The sequence below is a fragment of the Poeciliopsis prolifica genome, unplaced genomic scaffold (genome assembly GCF_027474105.1).
Source record: "Poeciliopsis prolifica strain line A6 unplaced genomic scaffold, Auburn_PproV2 SCAFFOLD005, whole genome shotgun sequence".
Taxonomy (NCBI): Eukaryota; Metazoa; Chordata; class Actinopteri; order Cyprinodontiformes; family Poeciliidae; genus Poeciliopsis; species Poeciliopsis prolifica.
In genome coordinates this window covers 2,587,071-2,607,546 of record NW_026562380.1, presented here as the reverse complement: position 1 = coordinate 2,607,546, position 20,476 = coordinate 2,587,071, and the positions used below count along the sequence as shown (strand labels likewise).

Genomic DNA, 20,476 nt, shown 5'->3' with positions numbered 1-20,476 from the left:
TATGACAGATTAGCACGTAAATAATGCATAATTGTGTGGAAGGCAAAACTATTTGCACAAATCAAAACCAGTCGACTTCAGAAGTCACTTGTGAGGCAGAAAACTCACATTACACATCACCCTGAACACACCTACCCCACAGTGAAATCTGGTGGCAGCATCATGCTGTGGGAAGCTGATTACAGATGATTGAGCCGAATAACTAAGGAGAAAAGCTACTAGAGGCTTCACGAAGCTTTGGACTGGGGTGGAAGTTCAGTTTGGAATTCACAGAATATCAGCAATTATATTGAAAAGATCTTTCTGGTATTATCACAAAGTGCTGGAGGTGCTTAACTGATTTTAAGAGACAAGAGTGCCCTCTTCTAACTGGCGATCACTAACAAGTCAAATGTCAAAATGGTCCTGTCAAAGTCCAGAGGTAAATATATATGAAAGACTTGAAAACAAATGTCCATAGATATTTTCTTGTAATTGAATTTGAGCATTTTAGATAAGAAAACAGTGCAGGATATCTTTTACTCAGGATATGCACAGCGGGTGGAGACACTCTAAGCTTAATGTTCCTTTTCACAATCATGTGCTACTTTGTAATGTATAATCCCAATAAACTGTAATTAATTTTGTGGTTGTAAGATGACAAAAATCTAAAAAGTTTAAGGGGAATGAATGAATGTAAGGGATTATTTCAGAAAGCTAGGTTTTTTGATTGTGGGAGCAGCAGACTGGTTATATGTTTCAGAGGTCTGATTAACAGCTTGATAGCTTTGTTTGCAACAAGCTTCATCACCATAACGTCAAAAACACAGACGGCAAACTGTTGCAAGTCTCCGCAGAAAAAAGAATCCTAAAAAAAATGGAATGGATTAAGATACAGCATGTGTCTCAATGACGTCATCACTATGGTGACAGTTCTCATATCAAACTGATAAATCAGGAAATGCCAGAAGGTTTTGTTGAGTGACTCAAAGAACAAGTTGCTTTTGTGCATTTGTGCATAATCACATGGCCAGGTAAAGCAAGTTCTCCAATCAAATTATGAAGTCTTAGGTGTAAAATTAAAAGTGCAATTCATAATTCAAGAAAGTCACTCATGGGGCACCACTACAATACATTTTCAAAAGGACAGAGATCATTTTTTTCAGTGACACCCATAGAGCTACAGTAGTACTCTGAAGTCACCAATACCAGCACGGTATTTATAAAACAAACATTCAGGGATCTAAATGGAAGCAACATGGAGTGACAAAGAGGTGATGAGAACACAAAGTGTGTTTCTTCTTGGGCCGTTACATGCATTTACACATGAACACACACACACACAGACCGTTTACATCACCTCAACCTCATCACAGCCACAGACGCAGGTAGTTTCCAGTAAAAACCTCACAAGGAATAAACACCTCACATCTTTTCTCTTCAGCAATGCAGAGATAATGCGCATCAATCTCCCGGATGCCGATCCAGAGTTCATTCATAATAATAGAGTTCTGACAGAGACCCGCTCACTCTGTGCTCTCCAGTCCCACTTCCACCTCGTCTTCGCCAAGTACAGCTTCGGGAACGCCTGCTTCCCCCTGGAAGAGCTCCTCCATCAGCTGCTCCCCAGCACTGCCAGCGCGGGACGCCCACAGAGCAGCGCCCTCCCGCAGGCCCAGCGAACGTAGCAGCCGTGCATAGTCCAGAAACGCAGCCTCGATGAGTTTATGTGCAGCGACGGGTCAAGGAGGACACAACACTACGTGTAAACACTTGAGAAAATCAGAGTGGTGCTTTAATATGTATATATTGGGCTAAAATATGCCTCTGCAAAACAGAAAGCTACCTAAGCATCATTGAGACCCAATGAGTGCTGTAGTGAGATTCAAAAAAGGATATTGGAAGAGTCGTTGGCCTCCATTACCCCAGATTTCAAACAAGCCTCAATGAAGAGAGCGGCGCGATCAAAGTACCTCATACTGCCCCAGCAGGTGGAAAAGAAAAGAAAGGCACAGAAGGAGGTTAGAACATTAGCCATAAACCAATCTCATCTCTGCCTTCATGTGAGATTATGCAGCATTCATCAACTCTGTGGCCCTGATGGCTGCATGATTCTCTGAGAGAGCTTCCTGTTGCCAGGAGGCAAACCTGAGCAAGAGCTGTAGGGAAGGCAGAGTGGTACCAGCGTCAGATTGATCAAAGGTACAGGGCAAGTTGCATCCTGCGTAACATGAAGTTATTCTCAAGACACAAATATAGAGATTTTGATTTTGAAATAACAAGATGAAAATAAATGCAATTATAAAAAGCCTAAAAGCCTATTTTTAAAAACTAAATTAAGCTTGTTTATCAAAAAAGATTTTAAATAATATTCCTATTAGAAATTATTTATTTAAATAACTATAAATAGATATTTAACTGATTAATTATTTATAGTTATTTAAATCAATTCTATTTAGTCAAAAACTCTTACCTGTGCAGCATCTCTCCCACTTTGTAAAAGCAGCCTAGGGACAGCAGCACCAGGATGGCTTTGGATTTCTGGTTGACCTGAGGGGAGCACAGGTGTTCTGCCCAGCGCTTCAGCACGTCAGAGCCTTCTGCTGGGTTCAGGCGCACCTGGAAACCCAGAGATTCATACCGTCAAACAACACACAAATATAGTTTAGAGTGTAAGGTGGGTAAGGACACAGAACTGAGGTATATTTTTTTTATCCAATGGTTTTCATTCCCCAAATTTACAACTGTTAGGATAGATAGATAAAGATAATGAAAGACAGAAGGAGATAAAGAAAGAGTATGAGAAGGAAGTAAGGATAGATAAATTCTTTCCCAAATTTGCTAAATTTAAGATATAGCAATAGATGGAGAGAAAGAGAAAAAAGATGGAGAAAGGATGGATGGTTAAAATAGTTAGTTTGGAAATATAAACATCTTTTTGTTTTCTCATACTTATTCAGACCTGGAAATGACTAAAATCAAATTTCCACCTACAAAACTATGAGCAACGACAGAGAAACAAATTAAAAAGAGCTCCATCTTACTTATCGGCTTCAACACAATAAATTCACTTTCTTTCTCCGTCGACCAATTACATCAGCATCTGATCCCATAATCCTGAGTTACCTTAGCGAGCCATGCCGCTCGGTTCCACTCCCCGTAGGTCTGCAGGTAGCGGCAGGCGTCCGCCGCCTTGTCAATCAAACACAACAATTGGACTCCCTCTGCAACAAAGTCAAAATAGTCCACAAATATGTGTTAAGAAGAGACAAACTACCGAGGCTCATACTTTCTGCATTTGGCTCATTTAAACTGACAAAACAGACAAAAGGTTGTAACAGGAGATAATTACCTGCCAATTTGCCATTAGCAATCATATTGGTAGCCACTAGCTTGATTGTAGACTGTGAAGGACCCGAGGAGGTGATGGTGGTCACTAGGCAGGCTTTGAGTGAATCGCAGTAGTAGCTGGGGTTATCTGCACTCGTCTCCAGCAGTAACTGCACCGCCCGGTCGGTCTGAGAGAGACAACAAGATCGAGCGAGAACAACATCTGAGGCAGGGAAGCACTGGGAACTGTGAGTGGTAATTATGTTTTAATCACAATTTTAATCTGGTGTCCACACTCTGGAAGATCATGCTGGGTTGTGGCTTAATGTGCCAGATTATGATCCATTTACAATTAATCTGAATGTATGCACAGTTGAGAAGTGGAACACTGTTCTTTAAAACTGGATTAAGACAAAACGGATCAGGCCTCATGTTGCAAACTATGTGAGAATTTAGTAGCAATAGGAATCCTTACTGGCTCTCGCACAAAATGTCAGCTTGTGAAGCAACTGTAGCCTTGCTGAAGAAATTATGAAAACGTGTAGATTGGCAATTTTCAAAGTTCTGATCCATCCTGACCAAAAAGCAGAACAATCTGGACCTCATATCTCATTTTAGGAAGCTCTGATTTAAAACTTAAGTTTTCAATATGATACACTGATGTATACAAATCTGGGTAAACTCTCAGTATTTCAATTCAGTTTATTTACTTCGTTTGTTCTGGTCAAAGGCTATTTATTTGATGAAGCAATAAAAGCAACTGAGCTACTCAAGTTGGCGTTGAAGTGTCCCATAACGTTCAGAGCATCTTAGGCTCAAAAACAAACTGTAAATTTAGTGCCGTTTTTTTGCCAGTCAGCTACAAGAAAAATCATTAAAAAGTTTTAACCCTTAGTTTATGATAACAACTTTACCCGGTAACCATAAAGTCTGAGAGCCGCTGGTTTAGGAGCTGGGATCCTCTAGAACCTACCTGACCCAGCAAAAGGAGCTGGTCAGCACATTTCTTGGTGTGTTCATAACTGGACCTCTTCACTTCCTGCAAGTGAACTCGATCCAGCTGGAACTTCTGTTGAGTGAAACAGATGGAGAAGAGGACATCCAAATATCAATTTTAAAATGTTTATGAGTCGGAGAAATGTGAAGAAATGAGTCATGAATTCAATGAGACAACAGAGGAAACTGCAGCACTTTGCAGAAAAACATAACATCTCTAACGTTTTAACATTTTGTTACTTCATAGCCACAAATTTCAATGTCTGTCAGTGGGATTTGGGATCTTTTCTCAATGGAAGATGAAGAAACAAGTAAAACCACCTTCTGTGCCTCTCCTTTTACTGACCTGGAAGTAAGAACTCTCACACAAAACGTCGTGGCAAATGTCCAGGTGGTTCTGAGACGGCGGCTGGGTTTCTTCGCTCCCCCCTTCAGAGGTCACGCTTAGCTGACGAGCCTGGGCAAACAGCTGCAGGTAGTGGGACACCACTGTCCAGAAGTTAAGGTCGGACTCATCCCCGAACAACCTAGAGTTCACCACAACATGTCAAACACATTCAGGAGCAGAAAAACTCTCTCTGAAGGATTCTTTTGCTTTACAAGGAACTTTATTTTCTTAGTAATATGCTCACTAATGATTTGAGCTCCTATAATTTTGAACTTCCTTTAGCATCATTTAACATAGTACATTCTGAACATTAACAAAGATTTTACAATGAGGGCCAACCCACCGTGACACCAGGAGGCAGCGCTGCAGAAGACTCAGCTCTGAGTCCTGAAGGACGCTCTTCATATCGCTGAAAAACCAGAGACAAACATTCAGCAAAGCTGCAGTACCAGAGAGGCTGTTTTTATCGTCAAGACCACAAAGTACATGATGCTTTTGTGGCTGCAGTTTAAAACTAATTTAACCTGAAAGGCAAAACTTCATTTACCAAAACTTCCCGCAGTCATATTGACAGAAGGATACAAACATGTGAATCTGAGTATTTGAATTATGATTTTCAGGCATGAATGTCACGACAATCTTTGTCCTTTCTATATGCACTGGAGCCTCTCGCTTCCAGGGTGAGATAATGACCCAACTCTATTGTTTTTGGTGCCTGATTCTATAATCATACATACCAAAATGCACACACACACACACAAACACACACACACACACACACACACACACACACACACACACACACACACACACACACACACACACACACAAATGATTACATAACTGTCTCCCAGCAATTTATAGAGGAAACACAAACTGTTTTGTTGCCAAAAATAAGTTTCTGGCCGGATTCTATCTGGTTATCTGAATAGTCATCTTGGCAGGACTGACCGCTAAATAATAGACTTGGCTTTAAGGTTCAGTCCAGTCAGAATTGGTCCAGAAACTTGTGGGCTTTGATAAAAGCATGTCCATCCAAATGTTAAGGGGGGTGTATGTATATTTTTAAGCCAAATTCAGCACCAAGTTCTTGTTCTTAAAAACCAGTTAGGTCACTTTCTGTATAATCTTTTGACCCAAAAACCAACTTATGGACATTTAGTGTTTGTAACTTTGAGCCAAAAGTTAGTCTAGCCTGTTAGCAATTTGAACAAGCCTTTGAAATCCACAAAAAGGACATAGAAAGCTTACTTTGACAGTGAGTTGAGCTGCTCCTGGATCAGGCCTTTAATCTCCACTTTTTCACTGTAATCTCTAAAGTGGGGAGATCAAAGAAAGTAAAATGGTTATCTGTATGTTTTTCTGAGGTTAATGTTGCATAATCATAATGAACGGAAACCTGACAGTGGAGTCGATAACAAACAAAGACAAATGCAGTAAATATGCTGAAGTCAAGTAGTTCCCTGATCATCTGTGAATAATAAAGCTGAAACACAATGATGCACTCTGCACTTAGGAAGCTGCCAAAGGGGAAAATCCAAAAAAAAATTTCAGTTGGACTTTATGCTGACATGTAAGCTTTTTAAATGATCAGATTAAATTCTAAGGAAATTTCTTCTTTATCCGATTTATATTTTCCCTTTTAATTTTGATGAAAATGCCATTACAGCTCAAAACAGTGTCAAGCGTGGAGCATTAAAATGGATGACAATACCAATTTAAAACAATGTCGAACCAAAACAAGTCACCTGGAAAGAATTTTCTTCTGAGTTTTCATCAGTGGTTTCCAAACTTTTTACCAAGAGGGCCCAAAACCTTCTACTTGAAAGTTCTTGGTGGAGCTACAAAAATGCTATTTTTCGAAATAAAAATTAAAAACTTAACTTCTTGAGCTTGTTCTTCTATTATCTGCTCAATAATCAACTAAACTGCTACATTAAATAGCTACATGTCATTATACAGTCTTGCACAACATTTGTTTGTTTTTTTATGTCTTCCATCCATGTTTGTTTTTGTCTAAGAGTGGATGTTTGTGCTGTGGAAACCTAAGAAATACTTTAAAGATTTAATTTCTCTGTGAAAATGTCTTCCTAAAATATAAAAGCTGTGTCTTTTTGCATACTGGCAGTGATTGCAGTGAAAATTGCTTTATTATAGAATCGTGGATTGCACAAAAATCACCTAGAGGGCTGTAAATGACATTCCTGATTTATATGATAGTGTATTCAGCCACAGAGACTTACACTTGAGTGATGTCCATAGTAAAGGTCCCAGACCAGGGCTGCAGGAGAAGGAAAGCCTTAAGAGTGAGGGCAGCCCGGGGTAACAGCAGGTAAGGACACCACACTGGGTCTGTGAGAAAAAGGAAGTAGATGTTAATCCATTAACATACCAGAACGTGTCATCATGTGAAGTGCGGCTGGGTCCTGAATGACCAAATCCTCCTTTTAAATATTTCAACTTCATTTCTTCCCCTCGCATTTGTTTGCTCACCAGTCAAGTCCTGCTCATCCATGCGGTAACTGGCTGACTTCATGGCCATCTCCAACACTCGGATGCAGCCATCGTCCGAAGCCAACACAACTTTATCTGATGTGCACCAGTCGATGTCTAGGATGCGGTAGTTCACATTGCGTCCAAACCTCATACTGCTCACCATTTGGACCTCAAAAGAATTAGAAACACAAATATTACATTTATTTTTAATTCATTAAGAATATATTAAAATGTTATTTATTTAACCACTTTCACCAATGTAGCTTTTTTCAGTTTGTAAAAGAAATCATCATTTGAAATTTGATTTTGACACCAGTAAGGAGGGCAAATACTTTTTCACTATTTGAGATCAGCTCAGCACCATAGAAACTGACTTTATATGGTCCAAAATTAATAATCAAGAAGTTAATCTCAAAGTTGCTTCAGTTGTATTGTGAAAAGTGTAAACAGAGCCTTACCTCTTTGGTGTCCCAGACATCTGCTCCGTCTGTGTACATGACCAGCAGCTTTTGGTTCCCCTTACCAGGAGCGAAGCGGATCTTCTTCACCCAGCCCCGATGTGTCGGTATCCCCCTGAGAAAAATCAGTTTCACATATTGAATTGATCCTTCCACCTCTTTAAACATAAATGAATAATAATTTTTAAAAAAGAAAGAAAAGAGGTCATATGCCACACTTTGTAAAATATGTATTGTACAAAAAGTGAGTCTGATTCAAGAAATGTCTTAACAGTCAGCAAAAGTGTTTCATTTGAAAGATAATAATAGAAGATTTACAAGCAGAGTTATCACACTAGTAACATGCTTGGACAGCCAGGATAGCAGAAAGGATTCATTCCTCACAATGGAAAACATGAGATGCAGAGTAAAACTGTCATTTACTTCCAAATATCTGAGACTTTTTTCTTTGTTATACCTTGACAAACGAGCTTTAAGGTCCCAGAAGTTAAGGTTGCCGTCCACATCTCCAAGCACCAGCGTGTCGCCTTTCCAGGCAATGCAGGCGATGCTGCCCATGCTACCCTGCAACAAAGGAAGCGCAAAACTTTACCCAGAGCTTCAAGATGCATATCCAAAAATTTTACTAAGCAAACTTAACACAATACATGAGAGATGTTAGACCAGAACTTAGTTTTAGAATCCTGTTATTTTTTTCAGAATTCTTTTTTACTTTTCATAAACAATGCATTAAGAAAAACTAGCTTTTAAATTTCCAGTGCACAGTGAAGTGTGTGTCACATCAAAAAGACAAAGTAACTATTGAAAGATATAGCAAGAGAGCACACAACACAAGCAGTGACAAAAGCAGAAGACTTATTGATAGTGGCTTGAAAAACTTCTAGTAACGATCAGATATGAAGCCAGGAAGATACCTGGAGTGATAAATAAAAAATGTTACGACTCACGTCAGGAGGGATCCGCGCTCCGTCTTTCACCGTGTTGCCCTCCACGGTGATGTGATAGACCTGGCCATCAGTGTCTGTGAACACAAAGTGCTCCCTGGCAGAGATGGCCTGGCTGGTCTCTGATTTGCTCTCAGCATCTTGCAAGAGACTGTATGGGATGAAATAAAGCAGTGATTTTGTAGTTAAAGAAAAAAAGTATTTTTGGTACTGCAGTCCAGAAATCAAAAGTAATAATTTATTATCATATTTGTTAAACATAAACACACTACACATCTATTTTTGAACTTCCCTCTTGGCCTGTGCTCAATATCCACACTGTCACCTCTGACACCTATGACTTGTGGTCTTTCTAAGTAACTATGATACTAACTGCAATGCCTGAAAGTTTTTATTATGTTAATTTAATAATTTTCTACTTACAGGTAATAAAAACATACTATTTAAAATGAAACATTACATCAAACCAATAAAAAAAAAAAAAACTTTTAAAAACAAAAATGTATCTTTAATAAAAAGTATGGTTAATACCTGCTCAAATGTTATTTACAAAAGGTACTTTTAATCTGACAAACGAGACTCATCAGGATTTATATTCTAATTTATTGAATACGAGTGTAAATACGATTAAACGAAATCAATTCCCGCTTATTATTATGCTAGCAGCCTGGCTGTAGTTTCAAGTTAATGCAATTAATTTAGTCTGCAGAGTGCTCTAAACGAATAAAACTCAGGAACCAATTGATGAACTTTCAACTTTTACCTGATGACTGAGGACTCAACACTGCTCTGCTCTGCATCTGACACGGTCTGCCTGGCCATGGCCTCCCTCGCTGCCATCTGCTTTTTCTTCAGGCTCTTCAGGTTGTGGGAGGGAGACCATTCCTGTTAAAATACACACCATCAGGTCTCAAGTCTCTAATAACACTATCAGATGTATGCCATCTTGTACGCCAAACGCTGTGCTGCTGCAAGCTTTAAATTCATGTCAAGTTGTTTTTTGTACTTGTCTTGAATCTGAATTTTTAATCATTTTCTATTTCGTAGCATCTCTTCAAACTAGTAGTGACTGTTTTCACAACTGAATTACTGTAAATTATGTTTTGGTAATATTAATAATAATGAAATAAAATATATTTATTAACAAGATATGGATTGATGGAATGATCAGTTCAGGTTTTAATTATTAAACATGAAAAAAGAAAAAAGGATGATAGTTTACACTTTTTCTTCCCACAGAAGCATCTACAATACTAAGACATCATTTCAGTTACATTTTAATGTTACTTTAACATAAAACTGTCAGAAAAAGAAAAGGATCCAGATTTCACTAATATGCAAATCTGTGGTACCAGCGCAGTGACAGTGGGAAAGTTCTTGGCCATTTCTCGAAGAAGTGTCCCTGTCCTGATGTCCCACAGCTCCAAGGGTTTGTCTCTGAACACCACCACCAGGTACTGCCTGGGGAGGACAAACACACATATACATCTCTAACCTTAAATGACAGATATTTAAGCTAAATGTCTTAACAAACATATCTTTTCTATTTAATGCTTTAGATGGAAAGAAGTGAATCCTTGTACTCCACAGTTTCCTTACTCGTGATGCATTAACAATATAATAAGACAAGTTGCTGGAACTCATCTTTATTTACAACATATAGAAACACCTTCTGTTACAAATACTCCAAGTGATTGACCTTAGTAGTTTTTTCCCTTTTCTGAGAAGGAATTATGCTTCATCTCACAAAGGGCTGACGTCTTAGTGAGATGAGATTTCACTCATCTCACAAAGATGAGTCCAATCCAGTGATTGGACTGTTCCACCAAAGCAGTCGACTCACATGTTTACACTTCAATGCTCAGAATACTTTAAACTATTTTTGTAAAATCTTTTTCTTGCAGATTTATGATTGTGCTTTACATTATAATCCTCTTACACAACCTGACATTAGCAGAGTTTTGACCATTCGATAGGCAACTCTACACTTTTTTCTATAAGACTTTATTAAACCTGAAGTTTAAGATGCACTAATTATTTGTTGCTTTTGAACGAAAACCTCTTAGTCAGCCAAATTTTCTTCTTTATACTATGAAAGTCTAATGTATGTGTATTAGCTCGCTATTTGTTTAGTTTCAATTGGGAGGAGGTTAACACTTACTTGAGATGAGACACTTTAATCATTTCGATGGGCGGCTCATCGTTCCCTCGCTCACCTCTGAATGCAAAGCATCGGCCTAAAACACACAGACAGAAAGAGAAAAGAAACACAGATAATAGGATTAAGAGTGTGTGTTGAAGAGAAGCTACTGAGGGAAGAACATACATTAAAATAATTGATTCATCTCATTTTCCTTATGAAACAGCTTTTTCTGCTATTTCTCTCTTGGTGAAGCTACAAAGGAAACGAGTGAATGGATCTGCAACTTGCTGTGATTCTTTCTCCGCTTCGACAGCTTTTTATCCACAAAAATCTGAATTATTGAAAGCATAAATATGGGCTTTTCAACAAAACAAGAACGTCATTCAGGGGTGAGCTACGACATTTCCTAATTTGATTCTGCAAAAGATAATTTAGAAAGCTTGTTTAAATGTTAAAGTTGAAGATTTTTCTGGGGTGTATTACCTGGGAGGTTTACAATGAGAGCACAAAAACTGAAAGATTTGCTAGATCTATAGTAGTTCATAAATTAGATTTTTTTTCTAAGTATTTCTAAGTATTCTAAGTATCTAGCTTATCAAGTAAAAAATACAAAATGTAGATTCACTACATAGTGATACTATTATGTATTTGTTTTAATTTTGAGTAAAGTTTATTACACACAGCTTTTTGCAATCCAGAGATTAATTTAGAACATAGAAATTTGATTTTCCTAAAAGGTATACCCATCTGCTGTATAATAGAGGGACCTTGCTCGCTAGACCTCGTAACACACGAACAGAAAAAGAGACAGAAGCTTGACAGTTTAAGCTTATAAAGTTATGATGTGTACATGAAAGAAACATTGCCATAGAAACTCTTAAAATCTTATTATTAATCCAAACACTGAACAGATGAGATTTGAAGAATCCACTTCTATATCTACTCGTGCAGCTTTATTACACGCCACAAATAGAAATAAGGAGACAAAGTTTTGGGTTATCATTCATTTTATTTAAGTTTAGAATAAAAATCAAAGGTGGAAATTCAAGGCTTAGCTACACACTGTGTGTTACTTACCAGTAGGAAGGTCAACATGCTGCAGCTCGTTTCGCACCAGGCCCATGTTATTGGGGGAAGAAGTGGCAAAAGACAGGAAGCTGGTCAGACTCACCCATTCGAGACCCCTGTGGAAGAAAAGAAAGTTTGCTTCTTCTGTGCTTTTTTGAGCAGGTGGGGTGTAGCACTAGCTGATATTAGCTTAGCATAATCTACTTTCCTTTCTAATAAGATGTGCATCTGAATCAATTTTTTCGTATTTTCTCAGGGACCCATTTCTGTTGAGTTAGACTCATGGTGAATCTGGTTCCACTTCAAGTTTCTTCCTGATAAAACAGAGGGGTTGTGTCGCCCTGACAACACCTCCATGCTGAGGATGAGTAATTGCTGAAAAGTCAGTGACTCAATGCAATTTACTGCATGTCGATAACTAGATTATCTACATGTCCAAAACTTACTAAAAGGTTTTAGATTTAATTATAAGTTATCGGTTCTGAATTCATTTGTCTTGTAAAGTCTTTTGAGATTATCTGCTTGGTGAAATGGTGTGACACAAATAAACCAAATTGAGCAAAATTGAAAATGTAAAATAATTCCATATGCTTTTCCACCACCGTCTTGCAGGGGTGGAACACTGGATAAATAGCAAAGATTTTACCTGACTTCACAAGAGTGTACACTGAGTTCTTTGTGCAGAAGACCACTGGTCAGGTTGTACACCAGTACAGACCCATTGCTGGTGCCTGTGATCATTAAACAGAAACAGAGCAGCACATAAAAAAACATGACACAGAGTTTCTTATCGTCACAACATCTAGAAGTATGTTTGATCAGAGAAAAAGTTACACAATCCAATTGTTTTAGGCTCCCTGAGAATGGTGCAGGAAATAACACATTAATTTCACCAATCAATAAGCCCAACCTACTTAAACTCCCCTGTGACATCTGATACAGTGAGAAACTCGAGGGAGGTTTAATAGTCTTTTATTCTTGTTTCTGGCTGTACTTCATCTAAGAAATACAGATGTGTGTGTTGTAACAAGTCATCAAATTTGAGGACCTTTATTTGTAAAATTTCTTAGGGCAAATTATCTTCCTCAAGTCTTTGTTAAATTATGTTTTGCCATTTAGTGTGTTGTGTTCTGCTCAGATGCTTATTTGATTTTCACAACAATCTCACTTTCACTAATGAGCAGTTGATGAATGGAAGAAGCACTGCCAAAAAGGAGAGAAAAAGGCTGAATTTTAACCAAAGAAGCGTTTCCTTATTTAAAAAAAGGAAGAAAATGACTTCCTACTATTAATTTTCTCATTCATATTTTTCTAACTTAAGTAGCTACTACAGAACAGGACACATTTTTATTTGAAGACTAAATCATAAAAATAATTTATAAATTACTGAAATAATTGTTCACAACAGGCCTTGACTTTATGCTTTCCTACCCACCTGCCGCCAGAAGAGGCTGATAGTGGTTGATGTTCTTGGTGGTCAGAGGTGGACACATGCGGATGGCAAACGGAGGAAGCGGCAGACCGGACAGAAGACCGGTGAGCAGAAACTTCAGCTGGACCTCCTGCTGGTTAGAAGATGGAGGAGGAGCCTCACCAGCAATTAGTGTCTGACCTGGATAAATTACACAGAAACTATTTAAAAAAAAAAAGCAGAACTTTTTGTGCATCCTGCATTGTATTATCAAAAAGTGAAAGCTATCTGCTATATACAGAGAAATCAGAGAAAATTGTCATTTCTAAAAGTTTATTGTTTTGTTTTTTTTTAAGTCAAGAACAAATAGTTTATTCATTACACCAGTGGTTTTCTATTCTGGTTAAATCCACTTTATTTCAAGTTTCAGATGGGTTTGTTTGTTGACCACTTATTCATTTAAATTTAAATTCCTGGATTTAAATAAATCAGGCAATGAAGCTTTAATGACCATTATCAACATCATATAAAATACTGCATGTAATGTAAATAAAAAAAAATAGCAGCAGAGCTGGTATATAATGAAAAATAACAGTACATTTGCAAAATTTCCACTAGTTTTAAATAAATATACTTCAAATTATTAAACGCATTCAGTGTGAACACAGTGACTTTTCTGCTTTAGACATTAAACTGCCTCTGTTTTGAAATATCAGATGGTGATGGTGGCGTTGTGTATGTTCTTACTGATCATGCTGTTGAGAGAAAGATCCTGGATTCTTTTCTGGTTTGGACCCAAAGGAGCTCCACAAAACGACACAGGGGAGTAGAGAGGCGACAAACCAGAACTGAGGAGGAAGAACATCAATCAAAAATGATTTTGTTTGTCTTTCTGCCAAATGAACAATATTTTTTTTATTAGACTTCTGATCCACTGAGCAAGAACAAAAGGTCAAAGACAAAAAATATTTGGTTAATACAACCCCAGCCCAACACTGAAAGACAAAGAAAATAATACACTAGGTTCCCACAGTGGAAAGAAGGGTTCATTAACCATAGCAAGATTCTGCAATTCCCAAATGCAAAGACTGTAAAAATAGTTCCAGCTTTCGCCTACCTTGGATTGGAAACTGACCGCCCAGTGTGTGCTTTGAGCTCCCAGAGCATGACTCTTCCATCGCTGACCATGAGGGCAGCTTTGTTCTCGTTTACAGGGCAAATAACCATCCGGTACGGCCGGACCGTTTTAGTGACTCTTATGGCATCGCACTGGGAGCGCAGGTCATAAACAAGCTCCTGGACACTCTGTTCTGGGTCTGTTAAAGGAGGAAAATAAAAATTTTGAATTAAATTATGAGAAGGAGATTTAAATGAAAAGATGTCCATGATGGAGAGTGAATCAAGAGAAGATAAAATTTTACAAAAGGCTTAGCATCCAGGAACAGTATTAACTGGAGCAACAATACATGGGAGATATCTGAGTAGAAAATGAGTAGAAAATGAGTAATGCAAACGATGTGTGAGAAATTAGGTGAGACCTGTTGCTTCCTCTTGTGCAGATGTTGAGCGGCACACCCGCAGCGTGATGCAACCATTCTCATGCAGACAGTAGAGGGCGTCGCGCTGAGCGCATGGAATTACCTGAGGAAGAAAAAAAATGGTTATCTGATCAAGTTTAGTCAAATAATTGAATAATGCGTAATTTGTTAATTCAAACACAAACAAACTAAACAGAAAAACATTTAAACAATACATGGACTTTAAAAATCCATAAGCCTTCCTGTGAATTTTATACTATTTTAGAATCCATCTCAAGAATTTTCAAAAAGTCTTTAACACATTCTAAATATTTGAATATTACACATTTAACTTGCTGGATTTTATTATTTGAATCATTTTGTCAAACAATAGCTTATGCAATCCCTCACTTGGGTAAAGGGGACCCCCGAGCGCTCAATGGCCACCACGCCCACAGTCTGGCTGAGCTCCAGGTCCAGGATTAAAATTTCTCTGGGATAAAGCAGCAGCATGTGGTTCCTTTTGGACGGCAGGTAGGACAGCTGCAGACAGTCATTCAGTGTCACCGCCTCTGCACTGCAACGTCACACCACAGGAAAGAAATAAGGTCAGTTATTACCCTAATTTTTCCATTCATACACTGGAAGACTTGACTGTGAAATAGAAAATTAAAATTACTAAAAAGGTATTGCATAACCTTTGAACTTTTTAACATTTTATCACACTAAAATCTTATACTTTTTTGTATTTTCGTGGATTTTAGGTTCAGGTGCTGTATTAATGCACATTCCTCTACTTAGGAAAAGGATTTAAACCTGGTTGATCAGTTTACTAAATTAACTTTACAATGTTTTTCTTATCACTCATTCTCTTTTTAAGTCACCAGTTGGAATGTTATTATGGACGCTTGCCCTTGAGCAGTGCTGACAAGTCGTCTCACTGGAAAAAAACAGGTTAACTGAAGGCCAGGGGAGAAACTTACGTGGGTTTTTCATTGGTGATGAGCACTTTCACTTTATTAAGGGCTTTCTTGGCACCAGTAGGTGCAGGAGCTGCAGCAGGTGCAGGCTTGGTGTGTGCTGGGCTGGCATGAGGACTGGCAATGTACACCTTTTTCCCAGCACTGCTTGGTGGTTTGGAATGGGAAAAATCTGTGATGAAAACGATTCCTTCGCTGGTCAGCACTGCCAAGAAAGAAACAAAACATAAATGATTCAAAATACACAGTGTACCTACTAATCCAAATATGTTGTATTAAGTCTTCCTGTAAGTTTGCATTTGACACTTTTTGAAATGTCAAATATTTGTCAATTGTACTTTTTCCATAAAAATATGTCACAAAAACTGAAATTTTACCAGCAGTTTCATAGTTAAAAATATGACTGAAGACACTGTTGTTTTACAAAAGAATCATGAAAAAGATGCTCAGGGTTGTCTGTAATTTTGGGGATTTCATGAAGAATATTTCTTCATGAAAGGCTCTCCAGAGGTTCCACAGTCGTTCCCAAAACAGAGTCAGGCTTCTTTATCAAGTTGCTAAACCTTTTAAAACCCTTTCTGATGCTGCTGCCCCAACAGATGGTGGCAGAAGACAGTCCCCTCTGTCTTCTGCCACCATAAATATGCACCATCTTGCTACAACATGGAAGAATCTAAGATTCCTCAACAAGTACAGTCTGTTCTGTCTTTTATTGGAGATGGCATTACCACTACAACTCCAGTCAGAAGGGGACAACTAAAAACAATGCTATTATTTGACCTACATGCCATGTTAGATGGATCAAAGGGGTCAAAGGAAAAGGAGAGGATATTCTCAGCATAGCTCTTCTTCCAAAGCTTGGTTCCCGTGTCTCCATTCCACAGAACAATGTAGTTAGGAGGATGAACGGCTAACAGCAGGTCACGGGACGCATCCTGATTCCACAGCCACTCCAAATCTGACACAGAAAAACAGGGAGGACAAAGAAATGAAGAGCTGCAGGGAAATAAACAGTGCTTTGGAGAATACAAACAGCAGAACAAGAGTTTGAGGGCTCTCTCTTGTGGTGGATGGTAAATGACTAAGTCAGAGCTTCATAATCAGTTACTTCAAGATCCTCACCCTGAATAGGTTTGGAATGCTCCTGGATTTCGCAGTGAGCTGTCCCACTGACCACGTCCCACACTATGATCTTCCCAGATGCGTCTCCTGAGGCGAGCCGCAGGCAGTAGGGAGAGCTCAAATTGTGGTAGTAATTTTCTCTTGACCATTTCACCTATAAGCACAACACTGACTCAAATACTTGTGACAATGTTGAGTAAATATGTTCATGCTTGATAACAATAATAATAATAATTTTAAAAAAGACACAATGCTGCAATTTATCCCTTAAAAAAAGAATCACAAATCACTCAAGTTCCTGTTTAAATTGTAACTTATCCATTCATATTTATTTTGAATTTACATGATATATAAATGTTTTAAAATCAACAATTTAACATGTTTAACTTAGGAAAACTCACCTTGACAACATTTGATTTGTGCCTCTCCAGGACCTGGATGGTCTGAGCAGTCTTTGGATCTATTATAAGAATACTTGAGTGGCATCCCTGTGCTATTAGCCCCTGCCATCCCCTGTGAGTCATGGAAAATAAACAAGATGAATGTAAAATAGATTTAAAAAAAAGTGTAGGTGTATAAAGACAGCTAAGCCATATGTGACTTTATGGTTATTTGAAGAAGAAGATCACATATATACAAGAAATTACTATAAAAGACCTAACATACAGAGTATGTTCACAGCTGAATTGAAAATGTTTGAATATGTTCTGTAGTTTTATTTCAGCAATGCCTGCATTATGGTTAACTACTCTCAAGGCTATGTTGTTAAAAACTTTTTTTTTTAAATTGACTTCAATATAATTTGAAAGTCAAGGTGCATATCATATTAATAAAAGTTGTTTAAAGTACAATCATGCAAATAACTATGTTAGTCAATATCAAATTTCAAATTCTGTTTCTTTTTATTTTTCTGTCTTATGCAAAGTTCTTCTGGTTCAGAGAGTTTGATTTTGTTTTCTGTTGTCACAACTCCCAGACATGTCATACTAAACCTGGTTTCTCTGTTGCCACATACTATTTATTTATTTTATTTTTTTTTTTTGCAAAGACTGTTGCAAAAAACGTCAACTCAATGGAATCAGCTCTGATCCCTTAGATAGCTTTTTTTTTCCAGCTAGCATGACAAGTGACTTTCACTGTGTTGTATTTAATAAGGGTTTAATTGGACTTTATACAAAAATGCAAATCTGAATATATCATTGGATCGGATCTGATGGGACTGCGATTCATTGCACTGACATGAACTGTGTCAAACTGAATTCTATATATGGATATGAACTGCACTGGAATTGTGGAAAAATGCTAGTCGTGAGAATTAAATGAATGTAGTTAATTGAATTTGTTTAGGTTCTATGAAATAATGGTAAAATAAGTGTCCAAAATTTTTTTTTACGATTTCATTTCCAAAATATACACAACATACGCTGAATAAATTAACACAACAATGTCAGGTTTGACAACAACAAAAGGAAATCCCTTAAGGTAGGTTTCGGTCTAAGCAAACCTAACATCACATGACACAAAAATGTCCAGCAAGGCTGCTTGCTGACATAATTCAACGTTGCCCACATGCGATGAGGCCCAGGAGTTTTTCAACAGCAAAACCACAAATTTAGTCAAAAAGTTTCAATAAAAATAACGATTTTATCTGGCAGCCGCAATGTGATTAGCGAGTGAATTAAATAGCAACACAGCAATTATGCTAACGGCGGAAGTGCAGCACTCACCAGTCTACGGCTGTTTTATTCTGCAAATTAAGCGTGCCAGTCAGCGTCCGAGCAGCGAGTTTGATGTTGACAGTGTAAGGAATCATTGTCGACTATAAACCTTGATGCTACATTAACATTTAGTAACAAAAATTACTTCGCTTCTGGATGTTCGGCTGTGGTCTGAATACAACAAGGAAGCGAATGGGAATTCCATAAACACAACCGTGCAGCAACAAATTCCGCCGCAGTAGGGTTCCGCAGATGACGTTTTGAAACGCCACAAAATATTTCAATTGATATAAAACTAATTTATCTCAGTTTTTCAAAGGAAACACGCCATCTACTGTGGACTGGTAATTTTTCTAAACTATTTTAACAAACAAACCATTTTATCCACAGTTGAACAGTACATGGGAACTGATAACCAGCTATATTTTGCAAAATATTTTTTGAGACATTTTTTTAAGGAAACCGTTATAAGTCAATTGACTAACAATGCAAAATAATGTGTTGTCGCTCTTATTGCAAACTAAAAACATATTAAACTAGATAGAATGAGAATTGTAAATACTGCTTTCATCAAATAAATGCAAGAATAGACATTTTTTGTACCAAGTGTGACTAGACACTTTCTAAAACTGTACACTTTTTTCACAGATTCTTTTTTTCAAAGGTCTGGGTCATCATCAGTATGTTTTTGTTGTTCATCTTTGTTTTTTAGTTAAGAGACAGATAAATGTTTAAGTATTATTTTGTATCAATAGAGGAATTGACCAAGGCTCTCGCCATGGTGGTAAATTGTTTTCCATTCTTATCATTGAATCTTAACCCGAGGCTACCAAGATCCTTAGACTTTGTTTTCTGTTCTTTTGTGACCTTTTGTTGTTAATGTGCTCTGGGCTAACTTTGGCAGACTGACCACTCCTGGAATGGTTCAGCGTTGTTTGTCATCTCCATTTCTGAATAGTTAGTCTCACTGTGTTTTACTTTGTCGTGAAATTCTTTAGGTCAGAGCAAAATGTGTTACGTTCTGAGATCTTTCACCCTACTTAATGTATGCAGACTTTGAAGATTTGGGTCTGGAATAAAATCTGTAATTTATCAACTGTGTAAATGGATGAAAAGTTACTTTCCTGACAAAGTAGTAAGTATTTGAAAAACTTATGTAAGAATTTTGTTTATTTTCAAATAAAAATGCTTCATATGCAAGCAAACAAAAAACCTAAAAAAAACTAACTCTGTTTCTACTATTTCCATCTGCTAGAGTTTTTCCCTCTCATAAAAGAAAATAAATAAATTAAAATAGCTCTTGTATTGACATAGGCAGTCTCTAGAGTTTAACTGAGCAGCTGCAATCACCAACACTCAAATGAGTCCATCAGGGAGGCTCCGACACAAACGCATCTTATTAGCTGCTCCAGATTGGCCATCCTGCAGCCCAGATGCACATGACCTTTTTGCGCCCCCTAAATGCAGAGATATTGTGATTAAAGCATGATTGGCACACTGCTTATTAATTATAATCTAGGACACATATGCACAGTGGTGGGCAGAGGGCAGGCAGCACTGTGTGCCAGGCCGATGTCACACGGAGGCTAATTCAGGCTGACATGCCATCAGAGCATAGTCACACACACACACATATGCTACAGCATTCCCCTGACACACGGACGTCATCTATAGACAACAGAGAGAGGAGGTGAGGAGGGAATGTTTGCTCCAATGAAGACTCCACATGACTGTAACATAAAACTAATATCTACTGAAAACCAAAAAGATGCAACTTTATGTGCAGTATTTGAATATTTGTACATATATTTTTGATGTGCTAAGATTAACAGCCATAATTATGGTGATATTGTCGTGACTATCAACCCATTTAAGCGCTGATTTGATGCATTGAACAAATAAATGCACCCACTACGAATAACTTTC

At 37.8% G+C, this 20,476-nt stretch overlaps 1 protein-coding gene across 1 annotated transcript; it reads right to left on the bottom strand.

The window, feature by feature from the left end:
• Window positions 1–203: 203 nt before the first annotated feature.
• wdr11 (WD repeat domain 11) lies at window positions 204–18,743 on the bottom strand. Its single transcript, XM_055029852.1, has 29 exons — window positions 18,560–18,743; window positions 17,234–17,345; window positions 16,833–16,986; window positions 16,495–16,668; window positions 15,714–15,915; window positions 15,142–15,307; window positions 14,752–14,854; window positions 14,331–14,529; window positions 13,961–14,061; window positions 13,238–13,414; window positions 12,449–12,533; window positions 11,812–11,918; window positions 10,753–10,828; window positions 9,944–10,052; window positions 9,355–9,476; window positions 8,595–8,742; window positions 8,105–8,211; window positions 7,648–7,762; window positions 7,187–7,358; window positions 6,937–7,045; window positions 5,945–6,007; window positions 5,037–5,102; window positions 4,652–4,832; window positions 4,283–4,378; window positions 3,332–3,497; window positions 3,106–3,203; window positions 2,453–2,598; window positions 1,879–1,958; window positions 204–1,708 (listed from the first exon to the last, which is right to left on the bottom strand). The coding sequence occupies exons 1-29, from the start codon at window positions 18,643–18,645 to the stop codon at window positions 1,506–1,508; spliced, it is 3,723 nt and encodes a 1,240-aa protein (XP_054885827.1). The 5' UTR covers window positions 18,646–18,743; the 3' UTR covers window positions 204–1,505.
• Window positions 18,744–20,476: the final 1,733 nt, after the last annotated feature.

What these genes read in the sequence shown, in the direction of transcription:
- wdr11 (XM_055029852.1), bottom strand. Translation starts at nt 18,645, where the DNA reads ATGATTCCTTACACTGTCAACATCAAACTCGCTGCTCGGACGCTGACT. An exon ending in AATAAAACAGCCGTAGACTG is followed by an intron (nt 17,346 to 18,559) that starts GTGAGTGCTGCA and finishes CATGACTCACAG; the next exon opens with GGGATGGCAGGGGCTAATAG. An exon ending in GGAGGCCAACGACTCTTCCA is followed by an intron (nt 1,709 to 1,878) that starts ATATCCTTTTTT and finishes CCGTCGCTGCAC; the next exon opens with ATAAACTCATCGAGGCTGCG.